Consider the following 18,787-nt stretch of genomic DNA (forward strand, 5'->3'; position numbering starts at 1 on the left):
GGGGCGGGGACGTGATTGTCCTTTCCATTCTACTCCGCTAGATGTGATTGCCACCTTCTCCGCGGTGCTCCAGCTCCAGCAGCAGCCGAGCCGCTCCAAAACGTGCAAAAATGCGGAGGCAGCGCCACCACCGCAAGAGAGTTCCTCATCACGCCTTGCATCACGGCGGCGGCGGCGTGCGAGCAAAGCGGCGCCCTGGAGCCAGTCCTGGAGCCAGTCCTCTGGAGAAGGGCCTTCTGGAGACAGTCCTGGAGCCAGTTCTCTAGAGCCAGTCCTCAGGAGACGACCCTCTGGAGACAGTCCTGAAGCCAGTCCTCTGGACGCAGTACTGGTGCCAGTCCTCTGAAGCTTGCCGGTGCTGCTCGAATAATTTGACACCACCACCACTAGCCTTATGTCTCAGGGCCGGCGACGCCCGTACTATTCCAATCGATTGCCCTCGCTACTGCGCTCGCTGCGGTAGCCCGTATTGTTCTCGTTCTCTCTCTTGGTTCCCTCCCCAGCCCCCCTCCATTACTATCCCTCATGTGCCCACGCTCCACAACTACCAAATCACACCCTCAGAAGCCGCGGTGCGGCTGCGGGTGCGCGCTACGAGAGGGTCTCTCAAAATTCATGGAATCCATAAACGTTGTTCCAATTGTGGGGGTTGCCAAGAGTGCCGCCGCTAGGGGGGCCAGGGCGGCCGGGGCCAGCACCGCGGGCGGGGGCGCCGCCCCTGGCCCGGCCCGCCCGCTGGCTGCCTGTTATAGAAATTATCTTTCCTCGCATTTCGAAACGCGCGCCGCGCTGCTCGCGGTGTGCTCCGCGCGGAGCCCCACTGGGTCTGGCCTGTGCGTGCCGCTGGCCCCGCGCGCGGCCGCGCCCCACGGGCAGCCTGCGGGAGGGTATCAGAGCGCGTCCACCCGCCGGGAGCGCAGCCCCGCAGCAGCCAAGGCTAGAGAGATATGGACCAGGCCGCCGAGGGGGCTGCAGTAGAGCAGAGGGGGCCAACCAAGGCGTCCGCCTGCCACGGCTGGACCCGAAAGTGAATGCCTCGGCGCCTCAGCTCCGGGAGGTGGAGAAGCGTTCCGATCGCCCGGGGGTGCGGTATTACTACTCGCACTACTCCACCTGCACCTTACCCCTGCCTACACGGCCTGCTTGGCCCACACAGGTGGCGTTTGGTCGGTGTCTGGTTCGATATAGAGAAAACATGCAAAGTTTCAAGAAACGAAATTTTGGGTGATTTCCTTTTTCTTTTGACGACGCACCTACCAAGCCGTTGGCGTTTTCGTGTCTATGCATACCAAAGTACCATGGAAATTTCAAGTTCCATCGCCTTTAAAGGTGGAACAGACAGCCTCCAAGTCGTTCACATGAACCTCGAAAGATTTTCCTAAAAGTAAAAGTAAGCTGAAGACGTGTTACCATCATTTTTCTTCTTTCTTTTGGCTAGATCTAAAGTAGGGCAGGGTGGGTCAAGGTTAAACTCTTTCCTAAATGCCGTGACTCTTCGGGTCGTGGCGGGAACCTTCCGTGACCAAGGCAGAGCGGTGTAGAGCCGGGCGGGGTAGGGCGAGGAGCAGCCAAGGGGAACCAAACCGTGGCCAGGAACCATCACAAAGGACCGCCGCACTGTGCGCTGGCGGCGCCGAGTGCTGCCCTCGTCAAATCCAGCCCTCCGTTGTGACTCCCGGCCCCGGCCCTGCGCGATTGTGCCCAACTTTACCGTCATTCGGCAGACGACACCGCTGTCCAACGTCCCGCGGGCACTCAGTTGCCCGGAGCCGCCGCCCCCCGTAGGCATTGCTTTCTTTCGCTCTGCGAAGACAACGTCTGCTCTGCCAAGAGAACGCAGTGTACCTCAATGGCGCCATCCGCGAACAGAGCGCAGAGCAGCGGGGCCGAGCCGAGTCGGGCGCCGGGTTCACAGCGGAGAAATTACTCAATCAGCGTGAGAGGGTAAGGTCGGGGGAGGGGAGGGGGCGGAGTGAGAACTCGCATTGAAATTTAGAAGCTGAGCAATGACAGCGGCGGTGGAGGTACAGGAGCTTTGGCCGCAGACTCTGCGTTTTGTTCCTTCGGCCGAAGACACAGCTAAGAACTAAGCAAAGGGGAAATCTGCAGGGTTTACCTAGGCTTGGTTGTACCATGGTGGCTGTACCGCGGTACAGTATAACTTGTCAGGAAGTGCGTCGGCCACCTGTTATACTGTATTGCCGTTTGGGCGGGTTGCCCACTCACTCTGCTAAAGGCACCACGGCGAGCTCGCCTGCATGTGGTAGGGTGGGTATCATGGAAAGGGTATCGTGCATGGTCTCTAAAATCCCATGAATAGAAATCATTTTTATTTAAAAATCTGCTTTATACGAATATTTTTGCTTATAAATATTTCAGTAAGTGAAGAAGAGGATAAGCCTGCTCACAACTACTTTGCAAATCTTCGTTTCTGCCGTGCATTATTTTGCAATGGGGGTATGGCGCACATGCCGCCAAAACCCTATGGAGGTGCAACGTGTGTCCTTCTCTCTCTCTTTCTATTACTCTCTCCCGCCCTCTCCGTCTCATCGCCCGGACAATGAGAGCGACGGAGACGGCGAGTGTTTCCAAACGCGACCGCGGTGTGCTTGTTTTGGCGCGGCGTTGTTGTGTGAGGAGCACCGCGCAATCGTAACGCCGCCATATGTCTGTCAGCGTGCACCGCAACAAAATTTGTGTTGCTACACTTATTTTTTTTTTAAGGGACGCTCTCAATTATTTCCCTTTGAAAATGACTTAATTGTGTAGGGGGATTAACCTTTCAAATCCGAATCCTTCAGTTAGTAGGCCTCTGATGCCACTTCAGCGTGACTCGGTTATTTTCTTCGCGTACATTATTCTAAGTGCGTCAGAATCTAAGCCGCTCATGAGGCCTACCCGTGGGATTAGAACGCATGAGTTAGTGAAATCTTTCACAACCCATCGGCCGTGGTCCGCACCTTGAACGCCAATATGAATGTCAAGTCACGGGCTAGAAGCGTAACCACAAATGGCAAAGTCAGGGCTTCCCGTCCAAGATTTACTAAAGTCAATGAAAACTTCTGCATTTTGCAAAGGAATAGTTATTTTTTTATTTTATAATAAGTAGGGAGGTGAAGGTGGAGGAGGGATGGGGGGAGGGGGGGCAGAAGCAGAGCGCCAAAGCCCCCTGCCGTTCTAATCATTGCAAGTCTGACCTCGCCTCGGTGCAGCTACTTTCGTTACGAAAAAGACCTCCGAGCTGTGCCGGTCTAGACACCCACTCTGCTCACTGCTACACTGTCAAAAATGAAAATACCTCACAAAAACGTCACGCCCACGCGAATGTAACCTTTTCAATAGACCAATCCAATGCGCCGATGGGACGTGGATCGACATGAGCCCACGTTACCGAAACGTGGAATAGGTAAAGACTGCTCCCGGGACTGCATCGTTTCCACGTTCCGCGAGATGCGGTAACGCAAGTCCGCGTAGACCTCCCTGTCTCCCGTCCACGTTGCACAGGTCTACACTTTTCGCTCGATGGTTGTCCCCATGGAGTTAATGACCGGCTGTTCCAGAGCGGACACGGCAGTGTTGGGGCTTTGCCTAATCTCCCCTTAAAGCCTCATCGTCGGCCCTGCGGCACTAGCGAGGACGCGATCCTGTCCGCTTGTTACTGTGCTCAGTGCTGAGACGTCAAAGGCTCGACAGTTGCGAATCAACTTTAAAACATTGTAAGGGTTTCAATGTTTTGCATATTCAGCGTGATTAATGCACCGCGCCTAGGAGTCATTATGCGGCCCGTGTCGGGTTCTATAAGCGCCTGACGGGGAAGGTGAGGGGAAGGGTCGCGGACATCGTGACTGGGGGGTCCACAACGTTGGATATCCACAGTCCACAGGTCAAGCGAAAATTGGTAAGCAATAATATCCAGTTGATATTCACGAGTATTCGCTTAGTATTCACGATCAATCGCTTAGTATTCACGAGCATTCGCTTAGTATTCACGAGTATTCGTTTAGTATTCACGAGTGTTCAACTTTTGAATATTCAAAGTGCACGCATATTTTGTATGGTGGACCCATTGGTCGTGGCCACGCAGGCATCATGGGCATCGTGTCCACACCGGCAGTATGGACACCTTGATCACTCGGACTGCATGGACACCTTGACCACGCCGACTGACTGCATGGACATGGTGGCCACCCCACCCACGCCCGTGGCCACGCCGATCACACCGCACTGGTACATGGTGGGCAGAGGGAGAGAGGGGGGAGAGGGTTGTTTGCACGTGCCCGCGGCGCCCGGGTGCCGCGCGGACTTAAAGACTTTCACACGGGAAGGGAAGGGAAGGATGGTGTAATGTCGGTTGCACCTCGCCTCGCGCGCGCGGGGTCCCGGCCCCCGGCCCGCCGGCCCGGCCCGACCCGGTCCACCTCTTCCTCCTCCTCCACCTCCTCCACTCCTCCTCCCTCTCCGCCGGAACCATCCTCCCCCTCCCCCGGCCCCGCGACGCATCTTGTAAGGCTGACTGCTCTCTGGCACACCCGTCGAACCTCGCAACCTCCTAATCAGAATACCGAACAAAGTCGAGAATAATAGCAGCAGCAACAACGACAACAAAAGCAGCAGCAGGTCACAGCGCCGAACGCCGAACGCATGTCACGATGCGCTCAAGCCGCAAGGTTCAACCCGGTTCAAACATCAGATTGCTTGCTTGGTGTTGCTCATTTTTTGCTCTTTTCCTTTCCATTTCCCCCAAAACCGGACACATTTTCAGATTGTCAGCGATGCGCGCACAAGAAGGCGCCCCCTCGGCGCCACCCGCGCCCGCGCTGTTCGGCGCACGGGGAATTCCCGGAGGGGTTGTGCTGCATCGGGCGCGTACCACACCGGCTCTGTACTGACCTGGCACGAGGCTCCTGTCGGGCGTGCTGACAGGGGACGCGCTGACGGCCAGGGCGGCCATCGCGGCCGCGAGGGCCAGGACGACGGGTAACCGCTGCATCGCGGACACGGGCACTGTACTCCGCAGGGGGTGACGACGGGGGCGGTGCACTCGAGGGAGGACTCGTGCTGGCGGGCGCGCGCACCGCTAGCACATCACTGCACGCACACACTCACGCACGCACGCACACGCACGCGCGCACACACTCGCGCCGCACACTCACACACTCACTCACACACACCCTCACAGACACACGTCCGATGGCTGGCGAGGCGCTCGGAGTAGCGCACCGCAACACTACGCTCAGCCCGCGGCCCGGATCGGACTGGCGGGCCGCTGCAGCCGCTGCCGGGCCGCGCGCGGCTGGGCGGGCTGGGGCCCCGGAGCCGCCCCCACTCCCCCTCCCTCCACCGGCGCTCTCCGCCGCACCATCCGCGCGCGTGCTGACGGGGTCCTCCTCGTGCACGAGTGTGTTGTGTTTACGATCCCGGGGTGGGGTGCAGACAGGCACCACTGACTTGCATCTCATCACGGTAAAAACTAATATTTTTATTATTATTGGCTAGAATATCGTCGTTAGAATAATACTTGTTACTTCATGTATCACCGATCCCCGCTCTGGCCAGCGGCCTGGTGCGTGCTCCGCGGGTACAGCCGCACTGGGAAGCCCTCCTTCCTCTTCAGGATGATGTCCCCCGTCAGCTGGAAGTCCTTCTCGAGCACGTCGGCGCGCACGTGGAACTTGCGGAGCACCGTGGACAGCAGGATCTTGAGCTTGAGCATGGCGTACTTGCGACCTGTTCAGGCAGGGGGTAAAGCGGTTGGTAACGCCGTAACGAGATGCGCGTGTTGATGCTGGCGTGTGCCGAGTTCCTCTTACCGACGCAGCTCCTCGGGCCGGCGCTGAACGGCACGAAGGAGTAGAAGTGCCTCTCGGAGCAGCGCTCGGGCAGGAAGTTGTCCGGGTCGAACACCTCCGGGTTAGGGTACTGCGTGGGGTCGCGGTGGATCAAATACTGGGGGATCACGATCGTCGTGCCCTCGGGGATGACGTGGCCAGACTCTGGTGGTTCGAGAAGAGGAGGGTGACTGTCACCATCAACATCCACCCCTACACAACGCGCCCAGCCCGCAGAGGGGTCACCGCCGCCACTCACTCATCTGGATGTTCTCGGTGGCGTGCCTCGCGATCACGGGGACCGGCGGGAACAGGCGCAGCGTCTCGTTGATGCAACGCTCCAGGTACTTCATCTCCAGCGTGTCCTGGAAGGTGGCCGGCCGCTGCGAGTCGCCGAAGATCGTGCGCAGCTCGTCGACGCAGCGCTCCTGGATGTCCTGGTGCACGCCCATCAGCGACAGGAAGAAGCTGCTTCCGGCCGCCGTCGTGTCGTGGCCCTGGAATACACCAACGTCAAGGTATGCCTGAACTTAGAAACCTCTAAATCGTTTGACGATATTTTGTGTTAGATTTCGGATAAAATTCTAAACATTGCAGCTTTTGTACTCTGTATGAAATTTTCAAATTTTGTAAATAAAATTTTCAGTTCTTTCAGCGGGGAGGGGGTAGCCGCCCACACGTCAGACTGGGTAGCGCTGCTGAGCGTGGTGGGGTTGGGTGGGCTGCGAGGTACTCCTGCAGCACGTCCACCGCCCGGCCCCAGACGCACGATGGGCGGCCTAACCACTCGGCGCCAAGCCTCACCTCGAACATGATAGTGTTGACCTGCTCCTCAACCTCTCGGTCAGAGAGCACTGCACCGTTCTCGGCCACGTCCAGCATCTGGTCCAAGAAGGCAATGCGCTTCTTCTCGCCTGTAGGATGCATGAGCCCAGTTTTCGTCTCGTTTGGTAGGCATAACCTCACATTAAACACCACCTTCGGTGGTTTGGTATTTGCGACACGTTAGACTCCTTACCGACGTCGTCGTCGAGGTCGTCTCTAAGGCCTGTCGTGTATCCGTACGAGCTCACTGAGGTCTCTGACGTGGACTCCTCCGCGTCGCCGTCGGCCACGTCGTCCTTGTCCGTAACAACTCTCTTGTACAAGCCCTCCCGGACTCCTTGCTTGCGTTCTGCCTTTCGTTTCTTTAAAACCTGAGAGTAGTTTCTAGCGTCATCAAAACATCACAGTTCCGTACTTTCTCAAACTCGATTTAAAATGACGAAATTGTGAAACGAGTTTGAAACGTTTCCGTAGCCTCTCCTACCTCTCGAGTGAGACTGTGAATGGTGTGGAGCAGTGATTTCTGCTCTCTTCCCATCGGAACCATATTGAACAGCCAGTCCGGCCACAGCCAGGGGCGGAACATCCGTACGTGCAGAATCTCGCACATCCTTTTGAAAATAGAACAATTTATTGCACGCATCCATCTTGCCTGTCTGTTCTCACCCCTTTTTATTTTATCTGCCAACTTTGATGACTCCTTACTTCATCACTGCCATCGCGTAGTCGTATCCCCGATTCTGTGTCGATCGATCTACCCCCATAGCCGTCTCTGCAAGCGGAAATGGTTTAGTGGCAGGAGCGGGGACAAAGCTCTCGCTGCTCAAAGCTGCACTTACCCGGAGCGGGCTCACGCTATTCATAGCTGCACTCACCCAGCAGGATTTCGACTGTGGTCTCGCTCATGTAGTCGTGAATGTCCACAACCTGGCCGACCACAGCGTCGAGCTTGCGGCAGAGCGCCCGGCTGTTCCGGTTGAACAGGTAGACGAACTGCTTGAGCACGTTCAGGTGAAAGGTGGGGGCGATGAGCTTCCGGTGGGTGCGCCACGTGTCCCCTGCACGGACAGAACGCGGCTCAGAACGCTTTAGCGCCTAGTGCTCTCGCCTAGAAGGTGACACACTTTTTACGCATTTGAAGCACTTAACGTTCCGAAAATGAGCGAGAGCCCTACTCACCGGAACTGATGAGGAGTCCCTCTCCAAGCCAGGGCTTGAAGAAGCGATATTCTTTGGCCTTCTCGAGATGAACTGAACTGCCCAGAATGATCTACGTGAGAGAGGGGCGCTCTTAGCTCGTTCGTCGATGAAGTAGAAATAAAGGCACATACAATCATAAATCCAGCAAGATACTAGAGTGACTCACCTCTACGTCGGCTGGGTTAAACACCGCGACCGCTACTCTGTGCATCCATTCTATTTTTGCTAATCCGATTTCATTGAAAGTGCCTGCGGCGTTGACAGCGTATTTGAAAAGCTCTGAAACGTCGATAAGTTTTTAGCATAAGCAATACTTAGACCTGGCGCACTTTGAAAGTACAGCAGTTCCGGGACCGGACTTCAGCCCAGAGAGAAGTGAAACACATTTGGTGACCGTTCGGGCACGGGCACAAGCTAATTGTACATTCTAAAAGCTTTCTGTTATGCTTTCTGTTATTACCATCTGCCTTTTCTTTCTGTCGTTTTCTGCAAGACCATAGCGAATGTTTAAATATTCGACACGAAAGAGTGTGTGATAACCATGTCACACACTTTTTGTGTCGGACAAGTATTTACTTTTTAGACAGTCCCCAAGTCACACACTTTTCTGTGAATGCCACAGTTTTCACACACGTTTCCACGGCCGACGCATCGATCGGTCATGCACCCTTTCGCGTGTTTGGCATTTTGGCACGCAATTCAAAGTGTTCCGATGTCACCCACTTTCATTTTGTTGAGTGCGGCCAGTTACCTACCTACTGTAGACTCTTTGATCATGTACAGGTTGCCGATGAGCGGGTACGCCGTGGGGCCGGGCAACTTGGCGCTCAGCGCCATGCGCTCCCTGAAGGCGATCCGGAACCACACGTAGCTGAGCAACGTGGCGAGGCCTACCAGGGCGGCCCACACCGGGAGCCCCATGATGACGGCCATGACAGCGAACAGGAAGGAGTCTGACGGCGAGGGTGCCGGGCGCGGTGCACGGCGGGGAGGAAGGAGTCTGTCGGCGAGGGTGCCGGGCGCGGTGCACGGCGGGGAGGAACTGGGGACCGTATGCCTGGGCAGCCTACCTCCCCCGCCGAATATGTACTCCCGCTGTACAGTATCGCGCTAATCGTATTCGGGGCCCCGCTGGTCCTTGTCCCAATCCGGGTTACACGCGTACCCACGGGTACTCTTCCCAATCGGGTTGCGCACGTCGCCCAAGAGCATGCGCGCGTGTGTCAGATGTTTACATGGGTTTATATGGCTCGAACGCCTTTCAAGTGCAGTCGTCGGAATAACGATACCGGAAGCGCGTTGCAACTTGAGAGTAACCTTCCCAAACCTGGCGTTTTCTTGAAGTGTCGCCCCCTGCAATACAACAGATCCGCAAGGCCCAGCCAAACTCTTTATGTGTGTGCGCCCCGGAGTTCGGTAGAGTCTATTTGAAACGCGGAGGTGAAAGTAAGGGACCAACTCGCTGATTGGTCGGCTTCTGCCCATCGAGGCAATATTAGAGACTTTGGTGGCCGTTTAGGGCTTTTAGCGTCTCGTATCGTCCTACATATTTCCCAGGCTTGGATGTTGGATGACCATCGGAAAGTGTAGAGATCTATCGAAAACGGTAAAATATTATAATTTTGTTCTTTTTCACCCCCGTTTAAAACTAGGAAAACAGTTTTAGCAGATGATGATACCTTAAAAACCTGTTGACAAAACGTAAAGAATAAATTAGTAACTTTAAGGTGTCAACTTGCTTTCACTCTCGATTAGGACAGAGGACTAAGCGGAGCGGAGACCACAAAATAATTTATTTGGCGCTAGCCGCTAGGGGAATCAGTGAGGGGCTGTCCGTCTGAGTGTCGCTCGTGTCGCTTCAGGCCCCTTCCCCTACCCCTACCCAACAATACTGCGTCAGGCTGGGCAGAGGGCAGGCCCCGTCCGTGTACAACAATACTAGGCTAGGCCACCGACGCCGGCGCTCTGCTCTGTCCCGCCCTTATCTCATCATCGTCGCTAGTACGCCGAGTTACAAAATTGCAAGTAATAACAAGCAGCCATAAACAAATGACACCTTATTATGAGAGAAAATTGGAAAACAGATTTATTCTGAAATTTGTATAATCTGCGTTCAAGACAGATTCTTGATTTAGATTTTTTTCTGTGTGACGCGAATAAGGTGAAGTTTTGTGTTGTAGTATTACACTGTTTCCTCCGTAATCACGCAGGTCTATCACTATATTCTATATTACAGGATTTATGGGAAAAGTTGACTGGCGCGGACTTTGTTAACTATGGGTCAGAACCCCATGACATGTGGGCTACTTCAAACCAAAATTTTACGACGTTCTCATCAAATGGTAAAATAGAAAAAGAAATTTAAGGGCTTGCTTGGGAAAAATTCCACCACAGCGCGCGTCACCCCTAAACCCCAAGGCGACAGACAAGCGTCATTGCGGAGTTTACAGTGCGGTCGACCCGGGTTGAACCCTAAGGTTTGAAGGCCACCGAAGGCCACTGCCTGACGAGGATCTGTCACATTGCGAGGGCCCATCCTCGAGAGTGCGGGTCACCGGCACGTGGCGGCGACCTATACATAATGTCGCCTTATACAGGCTGGGAAACGGGACAAAAAGCGATTAATGCATTGAAATTTATTGCTTTATCCTTGGTCCGGCAGCCAACGCGTGCATCACGCTTACTGCTCAGCTCATTTTTTCCGTCATGGACTGCAATCAGCTGATATGACATGTCCAATACTCCGATCGACATTTCCACTTTAAAAAGACACGACCTAAACTGCACACAATGTACGCAGAAAAGTTACGAGTTTCAGAAATATGTCCAGGATAGGACATCACATTATTACACAGCCAACCTCCCGACCTCCCTTCTCAGCGCCCGGTGGGCTGGGCAGCCCGGTGGGCAGGCCACCCATGCGGCACTCGCGTCGTACGGGTGGCCGGTCGGGCCGGGGAGTGGCCGGGGGCCGGGCCTTCAGGGGTCGGGGACGCTCGTGACGTTCTCCTTGTCGGGCCCGCGGTACACGACCTTGGCGTTCGGCCACACCGTCTTCTCGATCCACCTCATGTAGAAGCCCACTCTGGTGTAGACGCCGGGGACCTTGTTGCCGCAGAAGATGCCGAACGACACGACCCCGGCGACGTGCTGCATGCAGTAGGGGTTCCTCTCCGTGAAGACCTGCAGCGGCCCGCCCGAGTCGCCCTGCAGCACATTGGGTATTCTGATCATCAAGCGTTCGCTGGAATGGTTTGTGGAGCATACAGAAAGTACGTCCACCATTCGGTTCGTCGTTACGAACCTGCCACCTGCTCTGCCAGCCCTCGTAGCGCCTGGCAGGTAGGCAACACCTTGCTTACACAGCACGCGTGTACTGCGGGGTGGCCTACCATGAGTCTTACAGGCGTCGAGGTCCCACAATTCGCCGACTGAATATGAGAAAAACGGACCATAGCGCCCGAAGGACAGAGTAAAGCGGGCAAAGCCGCCCGCGCCGGCCCCTGTACAGAAACAACCGGGATATTTCTATTGGAGTGCGAACCCAAACCTCGCACCAACACGCACCATCGCGTCTCACCAACGCCTCGGGGAGACCGCAGATGCCTCGATGGACCTGTCACTTGCGGATCGTCTATAAAGTACGTCCGTTTTGCCTCAGATTCATTCGGCAAATTATGGGTGCTTGGCGCCTGCGAGTCTGGGGGTAGGCCACTCCGCAGTGCATGCATGACCTGCGGAGAAGACTGTGCCTACCTACTGGGCGTTCTTATAACTTGAAGAGGCCAAACTCGGCAGGTTAGTTACGGCGGATGGCGGGCGAGCTTTCTAGATGAAGACGATCCCGTACCGAGCTGGTTCGGTGGCAGATTGTGATTGTGAACGTTTGATTTGAATCGCACGAACCCCTCGATGGCGAAATCAACGCGCTGGCTGAGGGAGGTGGTCTACCCCCCCCCCCCTTTACGCATGTCACTGATAAGTATGGGGATGATGGAGATTGGGGAAGTGCTCACCTGGCAGGCGTCGGACTTCTTGGGGGAGCCGGCGCACATCTGGTGGTCCTGCAGGCCGTTGGGGATCTTGCTGCCAGGAGTCCCAGCGACGCCATTGTAGCTCTGGTTGCACGTGGACACTTCCACTACGTTGAGCTTCGCCTTGAGCATCACAGGGTTCAGCTCGTCGTTAGCTACAAACAGTAATTTTGAGCAGGCGTCAACTACAATTCAGGGCGAAAATTGATTGGAAACGGAAAGACCTTGCAATGATCAGACAGTGATCGGATTGTGACCGAAAAGTTATCAGATCAAATTGTAAATCCGATCAAAATGCAAATAGGAAAGTGGTCGGATGATTGAAAAGTAATATGAGCAAGCAGTAGTCAGATGTTCGCAACGTGATCGGATGATAAGAAAGTTATTTTATGTCTAAAACAGAACGGAATTAAATAAGAATTTGATCGGGAGAGAGCCTAAGTTGATCGAAAATTATCCGATTGATCGGACAGGAAGGAGAGGAGGCGGGGGATCGGAAGATGATCAAAATTCAAGTTCAGGTGAGGTCGCACTTGATTACAATCACAGAAAGTGAATAAACTAACTGACTTAAATGGTCAGAAAAGGAACTGTTTGACGGAAATGATCGAATATTAATATTGAATATTGATCGAATTTTCAGACGTACACTGATTCGTTGAAGTTGGTGCCTCCTCCAGTACTTGGCGGCGCCGGCGCCGGTGCACTGTGAAACACGGCATAGTGCCCCACCAGCCCGCAGTGAGAAATGACTCACAACACGATGCGTTACTTTGCCGACAAATTCTGCGCTTTTCCGACATCGTTACGATATCGTCTTCACAGTCATTTCTCACCGGGCTCTAGCCGGAGCACAACCTACCGAAGTCGGTGACACCCCACCCGGACACGGTCACGTTGGTGCCGGGCGCGAGTCGGTCCGCGTACAGGCAGGCGGGCCGCACGTACTCGCTGATGACGGCGGGCTTGACCAGCGGCAGGAGCGCGATGTCGTGGTAGCGCAGCTTGGCCTTGAACTCGGGGAAGCGCACGGGCTCGCCGACGCGCAAGACCTGGGGCCGCGCGTCGTCCTCTTCCGTGGAGATGTCCAGGTCGCCGAGCAGCACCTGCGACACCACCCCCCTGGAGGAGGAGGCCGAGGCCGCCGTCAGTGACGGGCGGGTAGGGATAGAGAGGAGACTCGAGGTCGTCATTTAGGCAGGGGCTGGGTTAGGCGGGGTTGGGCGGCAGTAGGTGGGGTTGGTCGGGGTCGGGGGTTGGTCGGGGGTCGGTCGGAAGAGGGACTCACTTCTGGTTGGATACGCAGTGGGCGGCCGTCAGCACCCAGCGCTCTGAGATGAGTGACCCGCCGCAGGCGTAGGTCACGGACTCGGGGGGCCCGTAGCCCAGCAGGGCCTGCAAAAGACACGGCCGGAGCGTGTGAGCGCGTCACCACGCCGAGCGCATGAGGGGCACGGCGGCGGTGCTCCGGCTCCGACACTCACCATGTGCGGGAACTCCCTGGGCGCGGCCGGGACGCCGTTGACGATGAGCTTCTGCACAGACGGTCTGCAGCCACGGGCACAGCATTACCAACTAGCGGATTAGGTCTTTAGGTTCGAGACCGGCCGAAAAGCAATAACGAGACGAGAATGGGGCAGGAGGGGGTTACCTGGAGAGGTTCTGCAGCCGGCAGTATCCCTTCTGGCTGGCGTCCGACGCGTACTGCAAGCACACTGCAAGGTGGAGCGTTAGGCGGCGAGCCAGCGACAACGTTTAGAGAACCCAGGGTGCATCGCCCTCGCTACTCACTCCTCCGGGCGACGCTGCCGGCCTGCTCCCGCTGCGTCACGTCGTCGTCCTGGTTGGGGCAGCACACGATGGCCCTCCGCGACCCGGACGCGAAGCCGCAGATCTGGGGATTGATCTGCTTCTCGAGGTCCGCGACGGCGGACGGGCAGTCCGGGACGAGCTTGCAGGTCCCCGCAACGCCCTTGGCCGCGTGGGTGCAGGTCTCGCCTGTCCGGGGCAGAAGCTCGTCACTCGACAGTCCCCCCGGGGTCACCCTGCTCGCCGCCGTCGAGGCACTCGTCGAGGCACTTACCCACGTCCAGGCCGGCGGCGTGCCCCCACGACACTGCGACCAGGGCGGCGAGGAGCAGCGCCATGCTGCGGGACTGGGCGGCGGGAGCGTCGCTTCGGCGGGGAGGTCCACGGGAGCGGAGCGCGCGGAGCGGGCTGGGGGGTCTCGCCGGCCGGCCGGGATGTTGTCGTGGACTGGAGGGACTGGACTGGACTGACGCGGTGCCGGGCCTGACCGGGCCGGCTCAACTCGCCAACCGCCCGGCGTTTGCGTCTTGGCGTGGTGCAGGGATTGCGGGAGGAAAGAAGTGGCGGCGGTGTCCGGGGTGGGGGGAATGATGGGTAAACAACGTGTGGGTGACAGGGAGGCAGGATGTGGAACAACTTCGCGTGGAATGGTAAACGTTGTGGCCGAGGGGAGCGCTTACATCGGAGGGGGGGGGGGGTAAATCATTTTGCAACAGATGATCCTAAAAGGGGAGTGGGGAGGGCGAAAAATATAAGTCTTGCAGTCATTCCGCTACAGCTCTGCTTCCAGGCGGTCGGCGAGGTGCCCCTGGGCGGGCGTTCCGGTCCCACCTGGCTCCGACCCGCGTCATGGCGCCGAGCTAGTCCAGTCTGATCCTGGCGGCCTTGGCAGCCCGGACTGCCGCAGCCGGGTCGGGCCGCGACGGGCCGGGACGGCACCGGCGAATCGCATCGTATCAAATGTGATAGCAGATGAGGAATCCTCTCGGTACACTTCCACTGTCCGAGCCTGAGGCTGGGCGTCGCCGAAGGACCCGCGTCTCACAGCCACAGCGTCCAAGGACCTGATCGCTGATCGCCCGGTTGTTGGCGTCGGTCAGTCGGTCGCGAAAGGCGCAGGTTCGCGCTCGGCGCGTCGGGCCAGTCGCGTCTCAGACATGGTGCGAGTCGGTGTGCGCGTCCTCGTCCTCGGCGTGCTCGCCGCCGCGATGGCGGTGGCCGCCGGTGCCCCGGCCGCCTGCCCCGACGCGCCCTCGCCCCCGCTCGCCGTGGGCGCGCCCTGCCACCACGCCGAGCTCAACGTGACGGGCGAGTGCCGCTCGACGTGGAGCTGCCCCTACGTGCGCAGGCAGAAGGCCTCGGACCGCCGGTACTGCGCGCAGCTGTGCCGGCCGCAGGGGGTGTGCTGCCCGGCCCAGCCGCCGCCGCCGGCGTGGCGCGAGGCACACCGGGAGCCTCCCCCGTGCGTCGGGGGCCGCGTGCCCGGCTCGCCCCGGGCGGACGACCTCCTCGCCTGGACTAACAAGCTGAGGGCCGCGCCGTGCACCATACCCGAGGAGGAGATTGACATCCCCAGAGTCCCAGCGAACGCGTCCGTCATTGAGAGGAGTGAGTACACGTGACGCGTGAGGGGGTGTTCATCTGTGGCCGGCACTCTCATGCTCTTGGCCCTCTACTCTCTGCAGAATGTCTGTCGTACCAGTTGCTGGAGTTCATGGACGAGGACGACGCGGCTCTCACTGTTGAGGATGATGTCTATTGCAAGCGCTACTGCGCCAATGACGAGGGTGTGCCGTTCGTCGTCGGGGGTGAGGACGCCGGCGACTACGAGTTCCCGCACATGGTAGGTCGTCGGGGCGCGTACGGAACACGAGAGCAAACTATGCCCGCTTTAGCCCTCGCTTATTGAGCTCAAGGCCTGTGCTTTGTCCTCGTCCGAGTGCAGGCTCTCTTCCTGGACGAGAAGGACGAGCCGTACTGCGCGGGGACCCTGATCTCGGAGGACTTCGTGTTGACTGCTGCGCACTGCGCCGTGCCCGCCCGGGTGCTGCTTGGCCTCGTGCGGACCAACGAGAGGGACAACGGGAACGTGAAGGTGGCGAGGGTGGCGAAGCACATCGTGCACCCCGACTTCTTCAGGTCGGGCGGCGCGCACTCGGACATCGCGCTGTTGCAGCTGCAGGAGCCCGTGCGCTTCACCGTGTACGTCCGGCCCGCGTGCCTGCACACGGGCGACGACGCGCGCCTCCAGGAAGCCGTCGTCACCGGCTGGGGGTACCAGGAGTACGGTAAGGACGAGCTCGGTGTCGGGTACTCGCGTCTTCGGGAAGGGCGAAATTCTTTTCCTCACGTGACGTGATATCGTCGGTTGCAGACTCGGGCTCAGGAGTGAAAGAGAAGGACAAGAAGACGAGCGAAGCTCTGCAGAAGGCGTCAGTAGACATCTTTTCCCGCGAGCACTGCCTGGAGATGTGGGGCGACGATTCGCTCCACGTGCACGAGAAGCACATATGCGCCCTGGGCAAGAAGAAGAAGGGAGTACGGCCCGACGCATGCCAGGTGAGGGTTAGTCGTAGTGTGCAAGCAGATGCATGACCCACAGCTGTTCCTTTCAATTCAATGCGCTCCTGTGTTGCGGGTCTGTCCACTCGTCGGCCGTAAGGCGTAAGGTGACATGGCCGCAACGCTGGAGCGCATGCAAAGAGACACCCGTTGCATGCCAACGACATTTATTTTCTGAGCGTAAATCAGACTGGTTCTAATAGCTTACAATACTGGCTCTAACGGCAAAGCTATCATTACATAACACAGGAAAACTAAACTACCGTTGCAGACACGGCTGTGTAGAGCTAAAATTGTAACTGAAGGCCATTGTGGCTAATGCACTTTACGCGTTCGCATTTGTTTGATGGCTACTTGTTTCCCCGCACCTCGCGCGCAGGGCGACTCCGGCGGCCCGCTGCAGGTGTCGACTGCGGGCGGCCCCGGCCCCGGCCCCGGCACCTGCTCCTACCTCGTGGCGGCCGTCGTGTCCCAGGGCCGCGGCTGCGGCACCGACCGCCCGGGCCTCTACACCAGCGTCTCCAGGTTCACCGACTGGATCCAGCGCTGGGTGTGGCCGTGCGAGGTTTGACCCCAACCGACCGGACCACCCGACCACCGGCTGAGCGGGACCGGCTCAAGCTGTTGTTATTGTTATCGTTCCCATTGCAATAAATCCTCCGTGAGAAAGGAGCAGTAAGCAGTGACTTCCACGCGACTCCGCCCGGGGCCCACGTCACTGCACCGCACTGGCATCACATGGAGGCAGCCGCCGGATCATGTTCGAACCGTACATAACACGAGAATTCAATAACAATTATCTCTCGCTATTTCACTCTCTCTCGGCAACATCGTAATTTCAACCAAGAGCTCCACCAACAGAAAACGCCTGCTCTGTCAAGGAGCTGCTTTATGGAGACATAATGTAAGGTGACATTAAATATTTATCAAAACGGGAAACTTATTGACAAGTGGCAATATTACAAGGTAGCCCATATACCCCGGCCAATTTCGTAGTTATACTGTACCGCACGCAGGCGTGTGGATGCTTTGCATCCTCGCAAGGGGGGCAGGCGCCGTGGTGAGAGAGGATAGGCACACCCGCCCGCGCGGCTGCTTGCGGGACAGTATAACTACCAAGTTGCCCGGGGTATGTAAGCCACCCTGTTTCAGAATGAGAAGATTGGCAAAAGTCAAATGGGTCGCTCATTCACGACAGGACCTTTCATGAAAAGTGCGGTCCGTGACCTCAACCATCTCAAGGGGAGCATCCCGCAGCGTGCCGGCCGGCACACCCCGAGGCAATGAACGGGGCAGAAGAGGAGGGGGAGGGGGGCGGGGAGGCGGCGGTCCCCCTCCACCTCCGCGCTGGAATCAGTCGCTCTGGCGGTCAACATGGCGTAGGAGGAGCTGGGAGGTATCCAAAGAGGAAGAATGGGGGCCAACCCCGCGTATTATCGCGACCCACCCCGCGAGAGCCCGCGAGTGCGCGGCGCATCCGGGCGCATCCCTTCAGCAGCACGCGTAACAAGTTTCTCTTTTCAGTAAGCAATTATGTCATCTTGCGTCAAGAGTAAAATTGATCGCAGGATAAAATGTTCTTCAAATAAGAGAACACTTTTTCTCTGAGTGCACTCGAGACACGGTGTGGCGTGCGCCTGCTTGCTCGGATTGACCGAGTCCTCCGGGGCGGGGAGTGGCTCTGGCACGCTCGCGCGCTCGCGGGCGCGGCGCGGCGGCGCGCGCGGAGGACTGGGCCGGCAGCGAGGCGGACTGGGTCTTCCCTCTACGCGCGGTTTTCCCGCGTAGCCGAGGATGTGCGTCGGGGTTTCCACTGGTTTCCACGCGCCCCAGCCGTGCAGGCAGGCGCCCGCACCGCACACTGCTATACTTTCTCCGCACCTGCTGATCGAACACATGTGATCGACGCACCGCGAGCGATAAGGTACTTGTCAGTCGTTCAGTCAGCCGCTTCGCTCAGTTATCAGAGTGGCCCCAGGCCCCAGCCCCACCGGCCTGCTGCGCGCTGGTTGCGGGCCATGCGGGCGCGCTGCCGTCTGGTCCCGAGGGGTACATCACATCACTTCAGAAAGGGTGTACACGTACTCTGACTATGTGACTAGGAAATGGTTGGAAAATGACTGGACGTCACTGGACTGGATGAGTGACTAGAGTTGACTCAAATAATGGCTGGATCCCCTAGAAGTGATTTTCTCACAAATTTCCAGGCCTGCTGGTGACTCGAAAATGACTGGAAAAATGATTAGTCCGGGCCCTTGCACTGTGACTGGTCGAAGTAATGTACCCCTCGACCACCACCATCCGCACGCCCGCAGGCCGCCGTTGGCGGCATCGCTCGACTCGGGCCCGACGGCTATGGACGCCGGACGCTGGACGCGACCCAACAGGAAATTTGTCCCAATACAAAGGAAGAAGAGACCCATTCTCCAGCGGACTTCAGGTTTTGCGGCGGCAGGTGCTGCCCAAGGTGCGGCCAGGGTGTCTCCAGGACGGCGGGGATTGGGCAAGGTCAGAACTCCCCCCCCCCCT

At 57.6% G+C, this 18,787-nt stretch overlaps 3 protein-coding genes across 4 annotated transcripts; 1 reads left to right on the forward strand and 2 right to left on the reverse strand.

The window, feature by feature from the left end:
- Nucleotides 1-5,458: 5,458 nt before the first annotated feature.
- On the reverse strand, nucleotides 5,459-8,927 carry LOC113207817 (cytochrome P450 4g15-like). Its single transcript, XM_026424526.2, has 11 exons — nucleotides 8,609-8,927; nucleotides 8,020-8,132; nucleotides 7,833-7,923; nucleotides 7,529-7,711; nucleotides 7,359-7,425; nucleotides 7,138-7,264; nucleotides 6,847-7,024; nucleotides 6,633-6,742; nucleotides 6,088-6,325; nucleotides 5,811-5,993; nucleotides 5,459-5,727 (listed from the first exon to the last, which is right to left on the reverse strand). The coding sequence occupies exons 1-11, from the start codon at nucleotides 8,784-8,786 to the stop codon at nucleotides 5,534-5,536; spliced, it is 1,662 nt and encodes a 553-aa protein (XP_026280311.1). The 5' UTR covers nucleotides 8,787-8,927; the 3' UTR covers nucleotides 5,459-5,533.
- A 1,547-nt stretch (nucleotides 8,928-10,474) lies between these two features.
- LOC113207819 (serine protease snake-like) lies at nucleotides 10,475-14,201 on the reverse strand. 2 transcript variants are annotated; one of them, XM_026424527.2, is made up of 9 exons: nucleotides 13,971-14,201; nucleotides 13,679-13,885; nucleotides 13,539-13,602; nucleotides 13,372-13,435; nucleotides 13,176-13,282; nucleotides 12,750-13,009; nucleotides 12,537-12,593; nucleotides 11,870-12,042; nucleotides 10,475-11,060 (listed from the first exon to the last, which is right to left on the reverse strand). In XM_026424527.2, exons 1-9 carry the CDS (start codon nucleotides 14,032-14,034, stop codon nucleotides 10,833-10,835), a joined length of 1,224 nt encoding a protein of 407 aa, XP_026280312.1. In that variant the 5' UTR covers nucleotides 14,035-14,201; the 3' UTR covers nucleotides 10,475-10,832. The 2 variants fall into 2 exon arrangements, with proteins under 2 accessions (XP_026280312.1, XP_026280313.1); XM_026424528.2 differs by lacking the exon at nucleotides 12,537-12,593 and having other exon boundaries at nucleotides 13,971-14,196.
- Nucleotides 14,202-14,517: 316 nt separating this feature from the next.
- On the forward strand, nucleotides 14,518-16,930 carry LOC127751882 (chymotrypsinogen B-like). The gene is made up of 5 exons (XM_052276116.1): nucleotides 14,518-15,304; nucleotides 15,382-15,539; nucleotides 15,642-15,984; nucleotides 16,071-16,255; nucleotides 16,638-16,930. Exons 1-5 carry the CDS (start codon nucleotides 14,854-14,856, stop codon nucleotides 16,827-16,829), a joined length of 1,329 nt encoding a protein of 442 aa, XP_052132076.1. The 5' UTR covers nucleotides 14,518-14,853; the 3' UTR covers nucleotides 16,830-16,930.
- Nucleotides 16,931-18,787: the final 1,857 nt, after the last annotated feature.

Source organism: Frankliniella occidentalis, unplaced genomic scaffold (genome assembly GCF_000697945.3).
Source record: "Frankliniella occidentalis isolate FOCC.00 unplaced genomic scaffold, Focc_3.1 Scaffold1721, whole genome shotgun sequence".
In the NCBI taxonomy this organism is placed as follows: Eukaryota; Metazoa; Arthropoda; class Insecta; order Thysanoptera; family Thripidae; genus Frankliniella; species Frankliniella occidentalis.